The 23,689-nt window shown below is 43.9% G+C and overlaps 1 protein-coding gene across 7 annotated transcripts in view; it reads left to right on the forward strand.

The window, feature by feature from the left end:
- The window catches only part of LOC126516413 (rap guanine nucleotide exchange factor 2-like), a 635,146-nt gene that overhangs the window by 579,365 nt on the left and 32,092 nt on the right, over window positions 1-23,689 (forward strand). For 5 of the 7 annotated variants that reach the window (XM_050166526.3, XM_055063993.2, XM_050166529.3 and 2 more), the window contains 14 exons: window positions 2,815-2,949; window positions 5,522-5,740; window positions 7,719-7,823; window positions 8,713-8,903; window positions 9,614-9,836; window positions 10,136-10,297; window positions 11,930-12,037; window positions 12,702-13,017; window positions 13,807-14,179; window positions 14,860-15,163; window positions 17,119-17,183; window positions 18,395-18,560; window positions 19,394-19,570; window positions 19,955-20,054. In XM_050166526.3, coding sequence (XP_050022483.2) covers window positions 2,815-2,949; window positions 5,522-5,740; window positions 7,719-7,823; window positions 8,713-8,903; window positions 9,614-9,836; window positions 10,136-10,297; window positions 11,930-12,037; window positions 12,702-13,017; window positions 13,807-14,179; window positions 14,860-15,163; window positions 17,119-17,183; window positions 18,395-18,560; window positions 19,394-19,570; window positions 19,955-20,054 — 2,644 coding nt within the window. Of the gene's footprint in view, window positions 1-251; window positions 786-856; window positions 936-2,814; window positions 2,950-5,521; window positions 5,741-7,718; window positions 7,824-8,712; window positions 8,904-9,613; window positions 9,837-10,135; window positions 10,298-11,929; window positions 12,038-12,701; window positions 13,018-13,806; window positions 14,180-14,859; window positions 15,164-17,118; window positions 17,184-18,394; window positions 18,561-19,393; window positions 19,571-19,954; window positions 20,055-23,689 lie in introns of those variants that run through there. The other 2 variants (XM_055063995.2, XM_050166532.3) reach the window with 2 other exon arrangements.

The raw sequence follows: 23,689 nt of genomic DNA on the forward strand, positions 1-23,689 counted from the left end.
CTTGCGGCTTGACATTGCGGCTGGAAGCGCGCAGGGCTCGGACCTCGCGTCTTGGAGGGGCGGAGCTTGCACCGTAGACTCTCGCGTGTCATTTGCGCTGGCATGTGGCGAATATCTCGGCAACTCGGACTGACTTCCCGAAACTGACGAATGCGCTGCGATGTTAGCAACGTCAAGTATGAACTGAAGCCAAGGCATCTATAGGCATTTCTCCCTTTCTTTTCTTCGTTCTTTCTTTATTGTTTGTTTTCCGCTGTACCCCTTGGTCCATATACTTTTGATAGCTGGTGTAGTACGCTTGCGCTGCCTTGCGTTGCGCAGGGAAGCATGCGCGCGTGCTTAGGCGCGTCGGATTCAATTTCCGCGGCGGTTATGTGCTGCCCATTCGCGAGGTTTGGGATCGTGCATAACGTGTCGAGCCGTTGCGACATTTCATTTGTCCGCTTTCAGGACTACCAGCGATGCACGCACGCTGCGGACTGCGGCTAGGTGCCTTTCGACGCATCGGCACATATCGTCGGAGTGCGCGCTTCCGCGCCGCTGCGCTAGGGTTTATACGTGCGCCCTTCGCTGGTTCCCTTTTCTTTTCGCTCCCCCGCTGTAACCCGTGATAACACTTTTGGTTTCCGTTTCCTGTGGCTGAGGCAACTCGTCGTCGCGGCCGTCAGTTTGTCATTTCCTCGCATCGAGGCGTAGGCTGCTCTCGCGCTGGTGTCGAATGAGTTCGTCTTCGTCGGGCGATTCACCGTGCTCCCCCCCTCCCCTCGGATACACGGCCGGTGCATGTACGACACGACCCTTTGATTGTTGTTCTGTTAGTACGTGACGGCGTTCGTGTTTTTGGTGAACTGTTGCTGCTGGCACACGGCTGCTCGCTATGGTCGTACCACGTCGCGTCTGGGACGTTCTCGACGTTGGATGAGCGCGCTCGAACGGTGGGGCCTATTACCCGTTTCGGGAAACAGCGCGGTGTCTTTTTTTTTTTTTCTCTTTTTTTTTTACTCGGCCAGTGAGTTGCCTTCGCGCTGTTCCACTAGCGCACAGAATGCCGAATCCAGCAATAACAGTGTTAACGCGACTTTATTTGGCGGCTTGAAAAGCTACAAAGATGAGGACAGACTGCTTTGTCGTGTTTCATTCTGCCCGTTTTGCCCACGACCGGTAACGCTGTGCGCCATACGGCGTCTCGGTAATGAGTTTTTGCCGCGAATGAGTTCTTGAGAGGGGAGGGGGGGATACGCATCCTTATTTACGCGTTCGGTTTGATTAGGTGCTTTGCATCGCAGTTAATTATAAACAAGAAATGTTAGGACCCTTCTCTGCCGTCTTTTCCAGCTCATTTCTTCTGCTCCGCAATTTTTGTTGATAATTTTATGACCTCGGCTGTGCTTGATTTTGAATCTAACTAGCGAGCGTTAGAAAAAGCGCCTCGGTAGAACGAGGCATTCAAGTTTCGCGCAAGATAATAGTTTCAGTAGTGATCGTAATATATATATATATATATATATATATATATATATATATATATATATATATATATATATATTACGTCAGTAATATATATTATAGTCAGTAAATTTGGTTAGCATTTTTTCTTCAATGAGTCGTAGATAGTTTAATATTGTTCATCGTATGAAAAGCTTCATTTTACTGATTACAATCTTTGCTTTGACAACGGAAATTAGGAGAGAGGCATAAGGAACCAAAACGCTGGTTTTTCACTGAGGATAGGCAGGTCCATTTTGCTCTGGGACTTTCTGCGCACAACTCTGCCGTACAGCCGGTAGTGCCATACAGCCCTCTGTTGGTGATGGTTGTATGGCACTATATATGATAAATTACTGCGTGCATCGGCACAAAAAAGTAGAGTTCTATTGTTCAGCTTTTTCCTCCACTTGGCAACTGCATGCATTATGAGTTGTTCCAAGAAGTTGTTCTGCATCAAAATGGGTGCAGGACTTCCAAGGGTGCCACTGCTGTTGAAATACATTTTTCGGTGGGTTTGCCCAAGCACCCTAATATAGACCTGCGTACTTCCATTTTATTTTAGGGAGTTGCAGTGGCCACAGCAGCCTTCATTTGGCTGCTGTCCTTGACAAGTGTAGAGAAGAAAGGAGTGTCATTTTCGTAGGGTTGTGCAAGCAAAGACTTGAACTTGACTAGTGGCCTGCAAATAAAAGTTAAAAATGACATGTGGCACTCGCACCATTTCACGATTGCAATGTTAACCTTAATTTGGCATACAAGAACTGAAACACTGGTTTCTTGTGTCTACTGGTGTATAGCCATGAATGTATAACAGTTCATATGTGTTTTACATGCAGTAACTATGGAGAAATTTGATTAAGAATAACTTTTTATGCTTTCTCTTGTTCTGTGGCTATAACAGCGTGAAGTCTAGTAGTATTTCTTTACAGGAAGATAACATTTTTCATTTATAGTGATGACAAAAGCAATTGCAGATGTCTTGCTTGGTCCTTTCCATTAGTGTTGTGGGCATGTGTGCTTGCATCACTTAGGCTAATGGCCGTTGTTCTTTTTGATAATTCACTAAAGAATGTTCACCGTATCCTTATTAAGCTCTGCATTGCTCATTTCAATGAATGGACTTTGTATTAAATGTCTATATGCGTTGTTGTGCAGCTTCTAAATATTGTTCCCTCTCTTTTCCTATGTCAATATCTACTATTCTGACGTACATCTTGATTTACTGAACCTATTTGCCATCTGTGTAGTAGCAGGGGAAAGGATATTTCAACTTTCAAAATGGAGTTTTCTTAATTCTTGCATCTTGCCTGTGTCCTCCCCGTGCAGATTGACTACCCAGACTGCGAGCTGCTGCGGCCGGGGCAGCGGCAGTCGTGCACCACCATGAACTTGGAGCGGCTGCTGGCCCTCGAGCCGGACGAGGTGGCCGTTGAAACAAGGCACCCGCACCACCACCTTCAGGTTGGTCCATGGGATTTAATTTCGCTGCCATTGAAGACCCTTTGAAGTATTGCGATGATGCACCCAAAAAGTAACCAGAATGTATCTGTATACTCCCCCCCCCCCTTCTTTTTTTGTGAGGTAGCACTTTGTACTTCTTTAAGCACAGTGGTAAGCTTTGCTAGCATATGGCCTTTTCACATCGTTCCGAGTAGTACAGCCCTAGGCTCAATTTCTCGTTCATTATTCTAGGCATCGTACTCAAATGCATAAAATGCCCAATGTCTTTCTCGTCACTTAACGCAAAGATCACTGTGTATGTGTGAAACTTGTTTCTTGCACTGGCTTGATCATACAGTGAAGTTACTGTATGACTGCACATTTTGATCAATTGTGGATGCACTTACTGTGAAGAAATGCTTTTTTGATATCCTTAGGTGGAATTAATCATTTCGCTGATATTTCTGGTAGACCTTGAGGTCATAAGTTCTAATATGGGTAATAAGTGTACCTTGAATATTCATGTACACAGGCTGTTGATATGAAGAGTGATTTAGGTGTTTAGAATTGTTTTTTGTAAATGGACTAAACTCTCCTGCATGCTTTTCAGGTGTGTAAAAATATGTCAAAGAAATATAGTGAGAACTCTGACTTTTCTTTCTTTTTCACTTTGAAGCTTCAATGTTCTGATAGCCTGCATGATGCAACTAAAAAGTTGAAACACCATCGTTAATGTAATGACACCTAACAACGGTTCCTTATTGCACCCATAACAAAGGAGCTGGGCTTACACAACAAAGCCCTTTAACAAACATTTCGTTAAAGTGCAAGTGGTCCATAGTAAAAAAAAAATCTGGTTAGCATGTATCTTGCCTTATAATACAGTTGGCTTCCACTCTTTGCAGTTGTAAATTTCGCTGCAAGTCTCGCGCATACACTGTTCTACATAAACTAATTCCCCCCACTCAAATATCTCTGCACTTATGGAGACATGTGCAGACCTTTTCCTTTTTGAGAGTCAATTTTTAGCCTGGCTACCTGAGCACGGAAATACTCATTATCCAACTGTGCTTGAAGCAGTACAGAAAGCAGAAAAATTGATATCTGCCTCTAACGGTCGAACTTGTCCCTCTTTTTAATGAGAGGTTATGCACAACCATTCTCTCAGTGGAGTGGCAGTGCTACTAGTGGTTTCTGTTTTACCAAGTGAATACATGATTAGTGGCTTCTTGTGGCGGTGGGTAGTTACATTACCGGGTGCTGCAGTATGCAGTGATCCTTAGGGCTTGCAACTGCTGCTTATGGCTGTAAAGGTGTGCCCTATTGAGGCAGGATGGAATCACATTTCAAATGATGTTTCAAACTAACTGTGCATCATGACATAGATCCGTACTGAAGGATATGCTTGTAGTCAGTGCTGGACAGTATCGAAGATACATGTATCTTAGATACTATCTTAGATACTATCTTAGATACTCTGAGTATCTTCTATCTGTATCGTAATACGTCTGGCAAGACGTGTATCAGTATCTGTATTTCCGATACATGAAATAATGTATCGTGTATCTTAAGACACAGGATACTGCTATTGCAACATCACCGTGTGAAACTTTGCCAAAATACGCTTCTCAAGCTGATACTTCTGCCTCTAAGCCACTTGGATAAAACTAAAGGCAGTGACATTCTTTTGTCTGTCCACCAGAGCCCTCCAGTGAGGACAGGCAATGAGGTCTGCGCGTCCCTACTGGTGGAGCAGAGTCACGTGGTAGCGCTCCACAGTGGTATTTCTCTAAAACTCAGTGGTATTTGCACCGCCAAGCAGAGGCTTCTTATTGACATTCTTGTAATTAGATGGCAGTGCTGGTTGGCAAGCAGAGCAACGACTCCCACCAATTACTAAAGCGACAAGCAAAAACCGTTGACAATGCAGCATATAAATAGTTTTCATGTTAAGCAGCTAAAGCAACCCCAATAAATTGTTTCGGAATGAAAATATTATGCTTCGCGCAAGAAAGACAAACATTTTGAGATACTAACAGACATTTCATTCAAATCAAACAAGGTTGGTCAGAGTTGACAAATTTCCAAGCAAACATTTTTGTGCATGCACGTTTGCTGCTACATTATATAGATCTATAATAAGAAATTTTCAAATGTATCGAAGTATCTTGAGATACAAATGGAAAGTATCGTATTGAATACAACAATTGCGATAGTGTCTTGTATCTAGATTTCAAATACTTGTTGTCCGAGTATCTTGTATCGTATCAAGATACAATTACAAGGTACCTTTGTCCAGTCCTGCTTGTAGTGATATTTGCACTGACAACCATAAATGCGCTGCAACACGAACCTTGCAGGGCATTCATTAGATTTCCAGCTCACTCACATATGTGTTTGGAAGTTTGGTTGCATTAGTATAACTTCGGGCTTTAGTGATGGTTGGCTATAGTCACGTGCCATTGGTTCTTGATATCTTGTAACTAAATAAAGGTATGCAACTTATTAAGTGCTATGGTTTTTCATAGCTGGTCTTCATCAGTTTACAGCACCAGTATTAACATTCTTGTCTTTGATTCTTGTCCCAATGCAGCAGCTGCCCTTGGACTGTCAGCAGACTGCACTACACAAAGAAGGCCTGCTCAAGTCTAATCGAAGTTCACGCAGCAGTGACACGTCATCAGCCTACTCAGGGTCAGACACAATGCAGTCGGTGCAGTCGTCCCTAGAGGACAACGAGGTTGACCTCTCTGGCCTTGTGGAAAGCACGGTTGATTCGGATGAAGAAGAGGACCTTGCTGAGTCTATCGATGTAAGTGGGCATTTAAGGGATGCAAGGGGTTTGTGGGCCCTGACCATGCAAGAGTCGGTGCCATCAAGCTGCTATTGAGGTATTTATGGGACACTATGTGTCAGCTTTTGTATTCTAAGTGAAACCCTGTTCATAACTTGACTCGCCTATGCACTCAAGGCACTGTTTTTTATCCTTTGATTGGGGCCTGGATTAGTAACCGAGACTTATTCATATAGGTGACTTGGTCTGCTTCAATCAACCTAGTTTTCCTTTTGCCAGATTTTAGTATCTTAAGCAGGGGAAAACACAAAAATTCCCCTTTGCTTTTCATTATGAAGCCACTGGATAGAACATATGGCTTAATATAAATGAAGCAGTGCAGAGGGCATGTGCAGCAGAAGCAAAGGCAAACTGTAGACATATCTTGTAGCCTCGAAGCTGTCAGATCGCTCCAGGTAGAGCTAGAGGCAAATCTGTTAGCTGTTTTTTTATTCCTTAAAACAGGTTTGACATCTTCATGCTATAGGTGGAAGCCAGTTCAATAGCATACTCCTTCCTGCTCTCCCTCTGCCTTTGTTTTAAAGTTATCAGTGTGAAGTGGAAGCTGTTGAAATATGAAAATCACGATTGGCCCATATAATGGCAAATGCCATTACAATACCACGACTTCACTTTTTCTGAGTTCATTTAGGGCAACCACACATGGTCGAAATGAAAACAAGTTAGTGGCAATTTAACGGTAAGTGCGTGAGAAATGTGCGAGCATTATGTCACATATCATTGAGGTCCCAGATCCATGATTTAAACCGTGTTCACCATATTGCAAAGTGCTGTTCAAGAGCTCAGTCGACACACGCGCTGCCTCTTCGAGAAGCAAAGTGCAACTGATGGTGCTTCGGGGCAGACCACTGTCAGTTGCATTATATATGCACACACGCACACATGCTCCTTTAAGCTTTCTTAACCCACTCCCTACCTTTTAACCACATGACTGGGTTTCCACACTTCACACGCATACTTTTTTCCACTTTGACACTCCTAATGCTAACGCATTGGAAAAAACTTTTTGCTTGTTGGTTACAAGGCGATAGTGTGTTGCATCTGATGCTGTGACCGAAATGCTACATCAATTTTTGCTTAGCTGCAGTTGAAGGAAAGCGACCACACTTTTTGAGATTATAGTCACATTACATTGCTCGGGGTTTCTAGCATTTCCACTAGCTTCTTTTCGTAATACTTAGAAGAAGTTGGCTTGCAAGTTGCATGTTGTTGATTTCGTAAGTGGCAGAACAAAATTACACATTTGCTTCTCATCGTTAAATTTCATTCGCACAGGGGGATTATTGTTTGCAACAGACAAAGAGCCGAGCACGGATCAGTTGCATTACTAAATGACTTTACCAGCTGTACTAGTCTTTTGCCATCTGTTTGAAAGGGATTCTATTTTATGCCTATAGCAACTGGGATCGGTAGCCAGCATCTCCGCCAAGTGTGATAAGGTTTGAATACAACGGTAATAATTGTTGAAGAGCACTATAGTGTCGGCGAAACGGCACAAGCTCCCTTGCAATCGCATCACAAGTCGTCATCATCTTCTCCTAGGTGTCACCGAAAACATGAAGGTGCATCTGCTTCATTGCACTATATAATTTATTGTGCAGTGAGAGCAATGTAGCACGTCATATTTTGCTTTATTCTGTACTGCACATTCCACATTTATGTTCTGTGAATGAGCCTCATTAAAAAGAGAGAGGATGTGACAAGTACATGAGGTAACAAGCACTCATTTGAATAAATAGTAAATCATATTTGCTTCTGCTGTTGTGGCTACAGAGGCTTCTTTCCTGCCTGTATTTATGATAAGACTTGGTATTGAAACTAGTGGTATTGAAACTAGAGTGGTTTAAACCGCACAGCATGTCTTTTACTATGCAAAATTTTGAGTTTTTTATCCTGAACTGGTTGTGATGGTTATCACTGCTTTTCTTTTGATCAGAGCCTCACAGTAAGGGATGCATACCATGAATGTCTCGAAAAGGATCCCAACGACAGGACAGAAGATGACATTGAGACCCTGCTTGAGTTTATGCAGCCCTTGCCGGTGAGTGGCTACTATTTTTGGGTTTATTGCCGAGGATCCTTTCTTTTCAGTTTGAGATCTCATTTTCTTTGGGTCAAGCCATCATGTCTACGGGAAACAGTGCAAATATCCACTTAAACTTTTTATGATGTTCAGCAAATACCTAAAGGCACCAGCTAAATCATATTTTCTTTACTGTAACCACAACATCGCTCCTTTGCAACACTTGTCACCATATTCCAGGAAGGTTTGCTTAGTTGCATTGCTGCTGCATAGGACGGTTGCATATGCCTGCTGACAACACCCGCTCATAATTTTTATTATCTTGGCATTGTTTGCCACTGCAGCAATCTTGCACTGGTATTATTGCTTGAAGAGGTGTACAGTAGGAAGCTAGGAGCAGAACGACAGAAGACAAAGCATGATCGAAAGACAAGATATGAGTGCTCTTGTTTTTTTTTTTTTTTTTCTTTCATTGTCCTGCTCCCTGCTTCACGCAGTATACCTCTACAAAATTAGATTACAAATTACGCTGGTGAAAGAAATGCACGTAGTAGTCATAGGATGTTAGTCTAGCCTGAAATACCACATAAACTGCTAGAAAAGAAAGGCAAAGCAGGTAGTCTTTTATAAAAATACTTGCACCTGAAAAGGAGTGTTCTCGAGTGAAAAAAAAATCGCTGATGAGACTAGTAAGCTTTAATTTAGAAAACACAGTACAAACGGAAGAAATTTAGCATAACTTTCATTATGAGATGAATGCAAAGAAAAAAAGTACGCTGAATTTTAGAAAAAAGTATAAATAAAGCAGGACCCTAAATATATGATCGTGCCAGCGCTGACGCATGTGAACTTTTCCTGTGTAGCACTTGTTTCAATGCCTTTTCCTTTTCCTCTCATCTCTTGCCAGGCATTTGCCAACATGACACTGTCAGTGCGTAGAGAGCTGTGTGCAGTCATGGTGTTTGCTGTGGTAGAAAAGGCTGGCACAGTGGTGATGAACGACGGTGAGGAGCTGGACTCCTGGTCTGTCATCGTCAATGGGCAGGTTGAGGTGGAAATGCCTGATGGAACCACTCGCACCCTTTCTATGGGGGACAGGTGAGATCATTGTTGCAGCATTCAACTGTTCACTTACTTCAACCTCATGCCCTTTCATTTTCACAATGTGTACTAAATGTAACCTGTCCCTGTGATTTTTTAACATTTTGTTAGTATTGTCAATTCTACAAGCATACAGGAGGTTAGCTCCTTGGGGGATAACAGTGTGTGCGTGTATACTCTGCTCATGTGTGTCTATGTAGCACGTACAAGTTTTGCACGAGCAGGTTAGGCAAGTGCATGCTTTCCTTGCATCATGAGTATGATGACTGGGTTACTTGTTGTGGCAGAATATTCTAGAGAGTTTTGGCTTTCCTGACATTGTCCATTTTTCTAAAAACAGCACTTCGTGTGTTCCCCTTTTGAAACATTGGCTTCAGGGACGTTTCTTGTCTGGCGGCTGTTGATCGCTTCGAGTGTTGTCATAATTACTATGTCGTCAGGTCTGCATGATGCAAAGATTGTAGCAGAAACCATCAATAGAAAGTAGCGAAATTGTTTATAGTTTTTTATATCCATAGCTTACCAAGGAAACTGGTCTACATCTCATGCCATAGTCATAGGACAAGCATCCAAAGTAGAGTTCATTTCCTCCTTAGCCCCCCCCTAAAAAGAAAGCGTTCATAAGTAAGGGTTGTGAAAGTCGCAGCTTTCACTTCAGTTCAATTTTGGTATTGCATTGCATTGTGTTGTGGTGTTTCTTGTTCTAGCTTTGGCATCACACCAACTATGGAGAAGATGCACCATGTAGGCACCATGCGCACACGAGTGGACGACTGCCAGTTTGTGTGCATTGCCCAAGGCGACTATTGTCGCATTCTTCACCGGAGCGAGGAGAACACACGCAAGCTCGAGGAGGACGGTCATGTAGTTTTGGTCACTGAGCACCGAACTGTTGACTCGGGCAGCAGAGAAGGGCACATCGTTATCAGGGTAGGTGCTTTGTAAAAGCTGGCTATGCAATATTCAGCACATTGCACTCTTGTAAAGTTGTTGTACTTCAAGTGTTTTTGAAGTAATAAAGAAATCGAGAAAAATATTCAGCAAAAGGGGGCATTTAACTATATTTTCACTGCACACTGCCTGTGGGAATTGCATCAGGGGAGAAAAAAAGCTTCGTGCAATTATTGGCTATAATGAGTTCTAAAGGCTCATCTCTTTTTAATTCACAAAGTTACTATGCATGTGTCTGGTGTTCATGCATGTGCAAATGCCTGTGCTGTTTCTTGCAGGGGACACCGGATCGATTGTTGGCGCATTTGTTTGAAGAGAATGCACTTGACCCTGGCTACATAGAAGACTTCTTACTAACATATCGCACATTCATTCCAAGCTCAATGGTGGTCTGCAACAAGCTCCTCTCATGGTTCAATGACCCCCAGTTGAGAGACAAGGTGAGTGCCACACCTTCAGATATACAATTTCAAACAGTCCTTTTGTTTGTTTTTGCCAGCATCGATGAAGGCTTGTGGGGCTTTTTGGCAGTAGTAAGTTTTGGCATTCCTGGCATAGGCCTCCATGTTGGAAGTCGGAAGGCTTGCTTTCCTGCTAGAAACCCCTCGAGCACCTGCAGCGGATGTGGCAGATTTAACTGTAGTTCGCTAACCCGTGGGACAGCCGGACACATAGTTTTGAAAGCTGTGGCAGAGGCACCGACATTGCTGCACTTGTATTTAGGCTGCTGGAGTGCAGTATAGAAGCTAACACCAGCAGACCTGTTTTCTTGGCATTAGCATCTTTAATGGGCCAGGCATGCCACGTTGAGAAGCGAGTCTGGACCCCTTCTTTGAAAGCAAGAGATGTTGGATGCGATGCACTGCAAAGCAGCTAGCTCACATTCGAACAGAATACAGTGAAGCACATTATGTTGCACATCGCCTCCAATCCTTTTCAAAATCAACTCTGAAGTGATTATGTAAAATAGTCATTCCAAATATAAATTTAGGTACATGCGGAACTGTATGGAACTGGCTTAATCACACTCTTGCCATCGACTCTCATGAAAATTTACACTAATATGGCCAAGACTTTTGTGTCATCGCAGACAACTATAACACCCTTGAACTGCGTTTTGAATACTGCGAGATGACATGAAAATCTCGGATGCAGCATCAGCATGTTGATGCATCTGATGTTACGTCATCTCTATGTTTAGAAAATAAAGAGCAGTTCTTACCATAGCGAGCCCGAGGAGATAGTTACTTTCTCCACATGCTGCTTTTAGTATCTAACCATAGTACTTAAAAAAAGGAGGGAGGTGGTTTTTCATGTTCGTAGCACAAACAGTCGATAATATGAACAATTTGAAAAGTGATTGTCTCTGAGCTATCTTGGGTCTCGGAAGGTTAAAGCTGGTAAGAAAACCTCAAATTGTTGGTGGAAGTATCAGCACCTCGACTGTAGTACATTGACGGCTACAGCTCCTTATCTGAGCTTTTAGACCGCTGGTACAACCTCTCAGCAGTAAAGCCCCCCCCCAAGTTTTGTGAGCCTGTCCTCGTATGGAAAAAGCCATGAATTCAGTGATTTCGAACAGCCATCTGGTCACTTCTTTAACGACCTTGAGCATAATGTGAACCTGAACCTATTGGAAAAGTGAACACAATATTGATTTAGAATGGCATGGCTTGGTGACTTTGCTTGCGTGCGCTGAACTATGTTCTAATTCCAACCTGTGTATTGCCTTTGTGGATGTTCAAGTGGAGGGGATCAGTGGGGTTGTCTGATATCATGTCATTCATGTTATGGAAAAACCCTTCATGCTCAAATGGTGACTGTGTTCACTTTGCTATGGTCATTACAGGATATTGTCGCAAGGCTTGTTTTAAAGCTTTTAACCATACAGATAAGTAAATGAAATATTTATCACACTGGGCTCTGCTATGTCTATGATTAGTTCTGTTCAGTAGGCATGTGTGTACATATACATGTATAACAGTTTTAGTGCTAAGTTCAGGGAATTCATATAACTTTATAGGTGAACTGCACATTTCATTTTGACACATTTCTTTGCTTCTTTCTCATAGGTGACAAGGGTTGTACTTCTTTGGGTTAACAACCACTTCACCGATTTTGAGACTGATCCAGAAATGATGGAGTTTTTGGAAGAGTTCGAGCAATGCCTTGAAGCGAACGTGAGAGCTCACTTTATTTGCCTTGAGTAGCTGTTGCGTGTCTTTGTCCTTATGTATAAGGAATCAGTTTTGAGCAGTGCATGCAGTGTTCTGTTAACCCAACTAATCTGCAGGAAAATATTTGTGGCACTACTTCAAGGAAGGACTACTACCCTTGCTTGATGAATTGCGGCGATTGATTATATATTTCTTGGCTTCTATAATTCTTGCTGAAACTTGTTTCAGCTACCCCGTAATGCCTTTGGCCCCTGTGTACAATAACTGAATGAATGGGTCCTTACATAAAAAATTATATATTCAGGTTCAGGGTTTTTTCTTGCAGTAAGGTGTAAATTTGTGAGCTGGTTCAAACATGTAACAGTGCAATGGTTGCAGATGAGCAAGGAAACGTTCTGGTAAACCAGACCTAGTTACTTGCTCGTTTGCGTCCTTTGCCCTTTGTGTGAGAGCAGCGCTTTGCACCACTTTTTGCACTATTCAAGCCGAGTTGCAATTTTGTTATTTGCACACCCCTAGCAATAATTGTATTATATTGTGTGGGAATCATGCAGGTTTCATTTCTCATGCATTGTGCAAGAAGATGGTTGTGCAGAAACTGTTTGCAGCCTTCTTTGCTGTAAAACAAAAATGCATTACTTCCCACTATCGGGTGATTTCTTTGCAGAAGATGCATGCCCAGTTGCGTTTGCTGAACATAGCATGTGCAACAAAGGCACGCACACGGGTGGTTACCTTGGCAAGATCATCGCGGGATGACGAGCTTCCTTTTAAAATTCTGGGAGGCTATGAAACGGGCAATGCCATTTTTGTGGCCAAAGTTGAAAAGGCCAATTCCAAGTCGGAAGATGGCTCGCTCAAGCGCGGGGATGAGATCCTGGAAGTGAATGGCCAGAGCTTTGCCACCATGTCATACACTCAGGCTATGGACATTTTGAAGAAGGCAACTCATCTCTGCATTACTGTCCGATCGAACCTCCTAGGTGAGTGGTCTTGTATTAGCACAGGAAATGTGCAAATTATCTTAGTACTAAATAACATTTTTCCGTTGGTCATACCCAAGGTACTTTGCACACTGAACCACAATTTATTGATATGTAGTTTTCATTGCATTGAAAGAGCCTGGCACAGAACAGAGCAGAGCAGGAATGGGAAAGTGGTTTTTTTGTAAAACTTGTGCCTTTTGCACATGGGTGCTGTTTAAAACACATATGCCTTTGCCATGTATGCTTCATCTTTTCTCTTGCCGTAATGTTTCTGTTATCGTTTTACTCATCATGCAGTGTGTAATTGTGGGCTGCACACTCTAAAATAGTGAACTACAGTTATGGCACTTTTGACTAGTCGTTTTCTCAGCACTCTGGCGGCACAGAAAAGTTGCGACAGACACAGCATTGAAGCTGAATTTTGAGTACAAGGAGACTCTGCAACATAGACAATCGGGCTCCGTTATAAATGAATGTGCACATTTTATTTCAGAGAAGATGGCTATGTGGCCTCTGCTGGAGGGCAAGAAAATTAGAAAGGCTCAATTATAAACCCGGAGTCAGTCTTGTAACAGAGTAGTGTTGCTGCCTTACACAGCTCTTGTAGCACAGCTGGAAAGACCAGCGGAAGATACGATTTATTTCATTGTAGGAATTTTCTCATTTCATAGCATTGTAGTCTACAAGTCAATTGATAACACCATTAATGCATTGTTTTCTTCTTTCCCCCCTTTCCTCTTACTTCTAAACAAAACAAAAATGTTGCGAATTTATTGGAAACTCCAGAATTTAAAGAGATGCTGAACAACCCAGAAAAGGCCATGCGTCCACGTGGCCGCAAGAGCTCTGAGATTTTGCGACTGCAGCCTGATCCACGTCTCCGGCTCTCGTCACACCTTGAGTGGAGTGATGTAGTTGGGCTTCCACTTGGCGTTGGTGGCCTGCCGCTTGGTGTCGGCTGGGGCAGCCAGCACTCATCATCCGTAGTTGGCTCTCCTGCACCTGCAACAGCTGCTTCGGTGTCATCATCGGGGTCATGCACAGGAAATGGGGATGTAGCCTGCAAGGAAGATAAGAAGGGATTCATGACACTGGGCCACCGGGCTAAGCTCAAGAAAGCATTGGCCAAGATGAACTTCATCCCCAAGACACTTAATGCGTGAGTTTCCAGTGTTGATGCTTGTATGCAGAACACACTGCGCCGCTTGAAGGTTGGTCTATGGTATCAGTGCTAGCATCAATGTAATCGTAGAATACAGGGGACAGGCAGGGGCAACAGTGCTGATGGAGACATCACGAGTAGCGTGTTCAGCCACAGTGCACTAGTAATTAGGAATGGGTTGTACAATTCTCCCCACTGAAGAATGGTAGCTAAAAGTACCTAGTGTATGAAGATTATTGCTGTTAACCTCTTTATACCACCAGCTAGGTAGAACATATTAATTCATTCTAAGAGGAGTTCCGCCTGCATTGTTCAAATAGGCCATGTCCAAATTCATGCCCCAGCTACAGCTCTCTCTGGGTAACAGAAGCTAACCTCAAGGGCCATGCTTTTCGTGACTGCATGTGCGGCTAGCACTTGTGGAGCCGAAAACACACCATAGATGCCATGTTTTGGACACCATCTATCCAAGATGCTAGGAGGCTAGAGAGGTTGGGGTACAGTGCCACTGCTTTTGTTTACATTTCTGGTATCGCTGTGACAGTAACATGTGAAGGTTACACTAATACTTCTGAATGAAATAGTTAACTGAATTTGAGAGCATCTCCTCCAAAACATCTACTACTGTCTGTTGTTAAAAAAGATAACAGTTCCTTTGTTTTTGTTTATGTATGCAGGGAGTCGCAGCTGAACAGCTCGGATGACAGCCTGTACTCCACGCACAGTGGATCAAGTGTAGGCTCGGGTTGTGGCAACCATCGGGTTGGCAGGAGCGGCTCGTCTCCAGCGCATGCCATCACACCAGGAAATTGCGGCAGTGGAGGGGGTCAATTGTACCACAGTCACAGCAACCCTGATTTGAGCTCGCTCATTGTGACCCCCCACTGTGAGGGGGCAGACGCCCCTGGCCGCGACTTTCCTGAGCACGTGTTGAAGGTGTACAAAGCAGACCAGACCTGCAAGTACCTGCTCATTCATAGGGTGCGTGCCACTGCTTTCTGTCCCAATTTCACCCCCCATTTTCGTGTAAAACTTCACTTGACATGACGGTTAAGTGGCTATGGCATTGCGCTGCTGAGCTCGAGGTTGCAGGTTCGATCTCGGCTGCGAAGACCGCATTTCGATTGGGGTTAAAGGCAAAAAATGCTTGTGTACTTAGATTTAGGGGCAAATTAAAGAACCCCAAGTGGTCAGAATTAATGTGGAGTCACCCACTATGGCATACCTCATAATAAGATTGTGGTTTTGGCATGTAAAGCCCCAAAATGTAATTACATTTCATGAGAGTGAAGTAGGTCTTTAGAGAGGCAGTCCACTTTTTTCAGCTGCTGGTCAAAGGTGGATATGATGTAAATCTCTCGGTTTGTTCATTTTGAGGACATTAGTGCATGCCAAACATGAAAAGAAAGAAAATTTCTCCTTATAGTCATTATCACTGTGTTCTAAGTCAACTTCCTTAATTGAGTAACCTTCAATTCTTTTGAAACTGCATGCAGTTGGCACACGTGTGAACAGCAAAGCAGAAATGGCTGTCGCAGTATGGAATCCAAGCTGTTGACTAAGCATAAGAGCACAATGTAATTGACTTGCCCCATGCTCTGCCTGACAACAATGCTAAGCAGAGCATGGCAATCATTGTTATGGGCATGGTTGGAAGACAGTTCAAACAATAAAAAGGGGAGGAAGGCTGTTAGGGCATGGCAGTGACAGCATTTCATTGCCGATTACTCCATTTGCACGAGGTACACAGGACAACTTTTTGCAACAATGGCTGTAATGGGCTTGCTCCCCTAGTCATTTTTATATCTGCCATGGTTCATTGCTAGAATCCCAGAGTGCTTTGTGAGAGTTCTATGAAGAAAAAGTCGGTGTCCCGTGAGCATTTGAACTCCAGTCCCACAAATTGCCACTCAGAAGATTCTACCTTTCCGCCACCCTGTTGATGCGGCAGCGAAGAATACTGTGCCTGGACAACACTGTGCCTGACCTCTTGAGTTGTCATTAAAATGATTGGATGTTGCCAAGTGCTGCAGCTTATCCATGAACCAGTGCCGAGGTGAAAGGGTAACAATGAGGCCAATAGGCAAGTGAAAGGCAGGATAGGAAAGGGGATGATAAAAAAGTTGCCTCTGCTTCTTTACAACCAGGGAGTGCTACCTACACACAGACAACTCGGGACTGGAGGCATCACTGACTGAAGTATTTTTTTCTCATAACAGGAATGCTCACTTGCACCTGCAAATGTTTACTCCAATTGATATTGCATGAAACAGTGCAAGACGAGACGTACTGCACTAGCTATCACACAGCTTGAGATTATGGGTGAAACTGCAACTTTTCTACGAAAAGATCTGGAGCAGATGCCCTTTAATAGCAGAAATTTCCACACCTTCTAAGAATATGTTACAATGCCTTTAACTAACCTCTATAGATTAAGATGTACTTCAACCTTTAAGCTTGTATTGCCAGCACACCAAAGCAGTGGGTCTGATGCTTTATGAATACAAGGAGCAAGGCAATGCTTGTGTTGTAGGTGGTTGTTGCTGCATTATTGAATACTGCATTAAAGGTTTAGTAGACTTAAATAATTTTGGTAGGCTTGGAGCCATTGGTCACCCACTGTGGTTGCTTAGTGGCTATGGTGTTGGGCTGCTAAGCACGAGGTTGCGGGATCAAATCCCAGTCACGGCGGCCGCATTTTGATGGTGGAAAAATGTGAAAACACCTGTGTACTTAGATTTAGGTGCATGTTAAAGAACCCCAGGTGATCCAAATTTCCGGAGTCCCTCACTACAGCATGCCTCATAATCAGATAGTGGTTTTGGCCCGTAAAACCCCATAATTGAATTGGTGACGTTGATCACGTTGTGTGTGTGTTCCATTTGTTTAGCTTAATACTTGGGTTCACACTTATTTTTTTCTTTCCTTTCCTGCAGGAAACAACAGCGCGTGAAGTAGTGATGCTTGCACTTCGAGAATTCGGTATCACAGACTCGAGCAGGTAAGAAGCAATTGCTATACAGGTTCTTGACTTATTGGCAGTCACAGATTACTCCCGACTGGTGTAAAAGTGGCACATAATTAGAGTTGGTGCTGATTAACCTATCATATTTCGTCCTACTCTGTACACTGTTTTCTGTTGTCTCACAATGTTGCAATTAGAGGAATGTTTATTGTTGTTGATTCTGTGGCTTTTTCTAAAAACCTTTGTGCAATGTCGAGTCACCACCGCTGTTGCTCAGTGTCTATGGCGTCGCACTGCTGAGCATGAAGTTGAGGGTTTTATTAAGGGCCACTGCAGCCATACTCCGATGGGGGCTTAATGAAAAAAAAAAAAAGAAAAACGCTCGTGTACCATGAGTTTAGTGCATCTTAAAGTTCCCAGGTGGTCAAAATTAATCTACATCTCTTTGTTACAGTGTTCTTCATGACCGACTGTGCTGTTGTGAAGCGTTAAAGAGGCCCTGAAACTTGACAGGGAAAGCTTGTTGAGCGGCACCGATGGCCATTTCCTTAGTTTCGCGTACTCCGTAGACAGGATGTGACAGACGAGAGTGCTGCTTTGGTGATTGCTTAAAAATATAATGTGCGATTTACATTTGCACAATGTTGCATGTACTGCGAAAAAAGCTACAGCACTATGCCATGGGCGAGGTGTTGCAACCACAGGATTGACTCTTCACATGCTGTGCAATTTGGCGCACCAACAGCCACCTCGCGGAAGCTGTTGTAACCATAAAAGTAACACCATGGCTTTCAAGATTAGCCCGCGCACTGCTGGATCGCAGAGGCCATGGAAACACCAGGGAATACCACCAACAAGCTGAGCAGGCTTGGCAACCATGGCACGCAGACTTTCGCTAATGTCCTGCTACTATTGGGTGGCACCACATGACATCAGGGGAGAGAGAAATGTACGCCTTAAAACCGCAAAAATTCAAGTTGGGGGCGACTTTCATTTTGCTTATATTTTTAATTTTCTCTGGCGAATAATTTGGGTTTTTGTGGGTCAATTTTCATAATTAGTTTTGTACTGTGTTCTTTAAGAGGCTGAACATAGATCTGGAGCAAATATGGTGGCCCAAAAAAGAGGTGTTGCAGGGCTGTTCCTTTGAACCCTGCAATTTAATTTCAAGATTGGGCAATGTCTTTACTCCATGCCTTTGACAGTCCCTTTATTTATTTATTATTTTTTTTTTGTCCTATATGCAGCCTGTACTCATTGTGTGAGGTGTCTGTCGGAGAAGGTGGCCTGATCAAGCAACGCCGCTTACCAGAGCAGATGCAAAACCTGGCCGAAAAGATTGGTCTCAGCAGTCGCTACTACCTGCGCAACAATGCCTCCACAGATCCCCTTGTACCTGACGACATGGCCATAGTGAGCTCCTCTTATTTTTCTTGTTTCTTTTATCAAGAAAGTGTTACGATGTTTCATTCCTTGGGGAGCGTCCATTTCTTCTGCAATAACTAAGGGTATGTGAAGGCTTGAAATCTTGGATGTGAAATAAATACTTACTTTTTGAATCAGTGTGTTTGTTCTAAAATTGGATATTTAATTTCTTCGAGTATTCAGTCATGGTTGAATATCCAGGGAAACTATAATGATGGCTGACTTTCTCTAAATTTTACAAGCTGTCCATTGAATGGAAAATGGCATTGCATGTATTGAAGGAATTTCAATCAATCAATCAATCAATCAATCAATCAATCAATCAATCAATCAATCAAAAAGTGAGCTTTTTTTAAAAAATTTAAGGAATGCGTACAAAAATAGTCGTTGCCTACCTTGCAAGAGTAAATGCCGACTGACTTGCTGCTTCAAAGGGAAGCCTCCTTAATTAGGTCTTTCCCTTTTCCCCCTTTTTAAAATAAAACAGCTAGCACTATACAAGTTTCCTGTCTGATGCCCTCCTAGTTGCTAAGGGATGTAGTTGTTAAGGAAAGTATATTAAAAGTGGGCTTGTGGGAAAGCTTTGTCTGCCAGCTGAATATTCGTGTATTTGTGACATGGAATATGCATGAAGCGATAAATGCAGTGCATAAAATGGGGGTCCAGTAAGCTAGATTTGTTGTTCGCACAGTATTACTTAGCTTGGTTCTCTCTGTACATACGAAGTGTTCTAGCAAATACTTGGGAGTAATTAAAAATTTCAGCAGAAAGGGCAATCTCTCATCCCCGAGTGAACCTTTCCCTTTTGTTTGCACTTACAGGAGCTCCTTCGTGAGAGCCTCGTGACCTTTCTGCAGCTGAACAGTGTGGAGGTGGCAACACAGCTTACGCTGGAGGACTTCAGCATCTTCCGCCAAATTGAGCCCACCGAGTACATTGATGACCTCTTTGAAGTCAAGTCTGCCTATGGGTCACCCATGCTGGCCATGTTTGCAGAGGTTTGTCTCTTCTAAACATATTGGAGCCTTTTGCATTGGCTAAAGTTAGGTTTTACTGTGCTTATATGTAATAGAGGGTCAGTGGTGAAAGTTTACTTAGTCGTTAGCCACAGAAGGACGAGGGCGATGCTACTGCTGCTGATGATGGTGATTAATGTTTTGAAGCCAACTTGGCTAACTTTCCATCTTTATAGAGCTTGTTCTTTGTGGCAATTTGTTAGCAATACACCTGCTGTTGATTTTTTTGTACGCTATAAATTTTTTCATGGCTATGTATGTACCACATATATTGAATATTTCCTGCTCATTCAAGCCCACATTTCTTTAGCCTCTGTTGTTGTGTACTCTTGTGTTAACATGAGCCACTGCCTTATTATTTTACAGCTTGTTAACCGCGAGATGTTCTGGGTTGTCTCTGAAATCTGTGGAGAGTCTCATCCCGTCCGGAGAATGAAGATAGTGAAGCAGTTTATTAAGGTGGCAAGTAAGTTTGCTGTTGCTTTTCTTTGCTTTTCTTTCTTCTTTTTTTATTTTGAGTGTCTTTGCTCTACTGATCCCTTAAATGGAAACACAACTTCGTGCACTTCGTGTCTTCCACGCAACCATATAGCAAACTTTTTCCAACTCAATTGGGGAAGAAAAGCACATCTTATTGCTAAAAAAGTGAAGTTATGATAAGTGTTTAAGGTAAATGCCAGCAAGTCCAAATTTCTATAATGTGATGTAATTACAAGTGAAATGTGATTGGGGCAGCTAAACGCCTTATAAATATGTGCATGGTTATATCCAGCGTATGAACGCCGGATATAAATACTGCCATCATTGATTGGTGCTCTGACTTTTCTGGTTTTCGGATGTGGTTCGGCGCTCTAGTAGTTACTTAAGCTCTGGTGGGACTAAGCAGTGTGAATTCTTTACTAGTTGTGTGATCAAGAACCACTGTCTAGAATCACCGACTCTGGCGTGTCGGCAGCTGTCGTGCGCCTATTGACATACCTGCCAACTCTTCCGAATTTTCCGTAAAATGTACGAATTTCGAGCAGTCTTACGATTTAAGAAACTTGCTTGAAATCTTACAAATACAGTCGCCGACTGATTTTCCGGACTACAAAAATTCGGACATGCTCGATTATTCGGTCTGTTTCGCGGCACCGCCATTCTCCCCATAAACCATAATGTATAACAACTGCCGAAAGTGCGGACACTTTGCAGTCTTTCGTCTGATTTTTAGGACACTCCTTGAGCCAACTCGATCGAGAGCACCATGCACCCACTCTGACCGGTGCATGGTTAGACTTGCTGAACGCCATTTTTGTTTAGAACGGAGCTTCCTTGCAGCCCCACAAAGTGGCGCTACTGCAAATCCCCGCTCATCATCATCGTTTCTGCTTGGTTCGATAGAGTGGTTCTGCGGCAGTTCCGGTTTCAGCTTAGTAAGCCATGTCAGGGCAATCCAGCAGCTGACTTGTTTCTTCGCGCACGACGCTGCCAGTAGGCCACGTTTTTCGTTTGTGCGACTGGTGTCGGCATGGTGGTGTTTGCTTTGCGTGCTGTGTCGAGGTTCCGGTGATCCAACACGGCATACGGAAACATCGCGTCAAGTGTCTAATGGCGCCGACAGTGCTCGCGCAGACTGCGCTGGGGAATGCCGGCAAGCGGGTGCCGGGAGGCCTTGCCTTCCGATGTGCTCCCTACTGACGCGGAAAACGTTCTGCTGAGACCTGCACAGTGGTTGCATTGCGATTCCGGACAACGTCTCGTTTGACAGTTTCACAGGTGCTGACACTGCTGTACTGACATGCGCAGAACTCGACGACGGTGACATCATTCGTCAGGTTTGTGCTGCACCGCCAGACGATGACTCTGAGTCGGAAGATGACGCGATGCGGAGTGTGTACAAGCAGTGACTGTGCTTTCAGCCGCCTATAGTGACCGTACGACCCCCTCCAAGATTCAGGCTTATCTGATTGCGCGTAAACGGAACAGCGTGCAACGGTGCATTCATGATTTCTTCAAGCCTACTGCTGAGCCCGAATAAGTGCGTGAAAATAAAGGATTTCATTTCTTTTTCTTAATCTGCTTTTTCGGACACCTGTTTATTCGGACATTTTCGCAGTCCCCGTGAGGTCCGAATAAACGGTCGGCGACTGTACCATTTTACTAGAGCAAAAAAAAAACGAACAAGAAAATGTGAAAATGTAGTAAAACTACACCCTGGTACCTTGCACCACTACGAGAGGGCAATACTTATGTGTAGTATCATCAGCAGCTGCAAGGTTGTAGTGACTTCTCTCGTCTACTAGGGTGGTCGTGAATCCATATATAAAGCTCAATAGAGCCGATAGCGCCTCTAGCGCCTTTGCAAACCTGTTGCCATCCTGTTGTCTTTGTTCGCGCAGGCGCGCGGGTTTGGACTTCAGTCAGCTTCAGTCACTGCAGTGTTGGCCTCACCTTTTGTGCGACTAGCTGCTGCTTCAGATGCAGTGCGGCTCCGACCTGTAGCGGCTTCGCAGTGCAATGGCCGGCTCGAAGCCCCGACAGTACTTCCAAGTGTTTCTGAAATCGTACACGGCAGAATTTGCGTGCTTCGTGCCTTCGAAGAAAGCGGAGAAGTTCGGATTCTGCACCACGTGTGCCTGTGATGTGAACATCTCGCATGGCGGCAAGTCTGACATCAAGGTCCACATCACTTCGAAAAAGCATCAGGGATACGTCCGAGCCGCGGACAGCCAGCCAAGCCTAGCAAGTTTTGTATGCAGCGACAACAACCTCAGTGTGATTTGTGCAGAATGCCTCTTCACTGCATGTTTACTTGATCACAACATCCTGCTCAGTGTCGGCGATCATGCTGGACCGCTTTTCCAGAAGATGTTCAAGTGCGAAGAAGCGAAACGCTACGCCTGTGGATGAATGACGATGACGTCAATTGTTCAGGAAATGGCCGCCAACGCGAAGACTCCTTTGCTGGATACCCTAAAATGGGAAGTATTTTCGATCTCGGTGGTTGGCAGTAACAATAGGGATACGCAGCTTTACCCTATTGTGGTGACATATTTGGTTAAAGAAACGAGTAGAGTAGAAAGCCGCTTGCTTTGCCTCGGGACAATCCAAGGGGAAACGACGGGTCACAAGATTGCAAATCTGGTTGCGGACGAGATGAAGTCCCAATGCCAATGTCGTGATCGGCAAGAAAAACAGTGTTTCTGTTGTATTGAGAGAGGCCCAGCCAGGTTTGGTAGGGGTTGGTTGCCCAAGCCATCTCATCAACTTGGCCGCCCAAAAAGGAGATTGATGTCTTCCCGTAAAGGTTGAGGAGGCTTTGGTTGACATTTCTTGTAAAACGAAGCTTTCTTTGTCTCATCCTTCGACTTTCCCACTGCTGCTGCTGCTGTCGCGCACACCGCCTCCACATTAGCTGCTTTACAGCAGTAATTATCCGTGACTCCCCTCGGAAGCATTGCAGAAACAGAGGTGCTTCCCTTTCTACTAACATGCCAGGCCACAGGGGATGCAAATAGAACTGTAGAGAGGAGAACAGGAGAAGGAAACGGAGGAGAGGAGGCAGTTCCCATACAAGAGAGGAGGGGGGGTGTCATGAGAATGCAAGGAAACCCCACTACTATACGATGGTGGATGTGGGGAAACAGGATAAGCTTTAATAGCAGCTTGGGCTTGTTGGTTTTCCATCCTGCTAGTAACAGCGCAAAATGTAGACAAGAGACGAGACAAGAAGACACCACAAGCGCAGCGCTTGTGGTGTCTTCTTGTCTCGTCTCTTGTCTACATTTTGTGCTGCTACTAGCAGGATAAGCTTAAGTTCAAGGTACGGTACAGTACATTTCTGCTATTACTGAAAAGTAAGCGCCATGCAAATATGTCAAGCGGACAAATTATGCAGGGTGTGCAGAAGCAGAGCCGCATTAAAGTGCACCGCAGGGTCCAGGAGATGCTACAGAAGTGGTCGACCATCAGATCAACACTTCTGCGGCTATGGCATTGCTAGAGGTCAGGGATTTGATACCAACCGCGGCAGCCACATTTTGATGGGGGCGAAATAGAAAACGCACGTGCACTTAGGTTTTGGGACACGTTAAAGACCATCATGGTGTAAAAATTAAT

The sequence above is a fragment of the Dermacentor andersoni genome, chromosome 1, assembly GCF_023375885.2.
Source record: "Dermacentor andersoni chromosome 1, qqDerAnde1_hic_scaffold, whole genome shotgun sequence".
Taxonomy (NCBI): Eukaryota; Metazoa; Arthropoda; class Arachnida; order Ixodida; family Ixodidae; genus Dermacentor; species Dermacentor andersoni.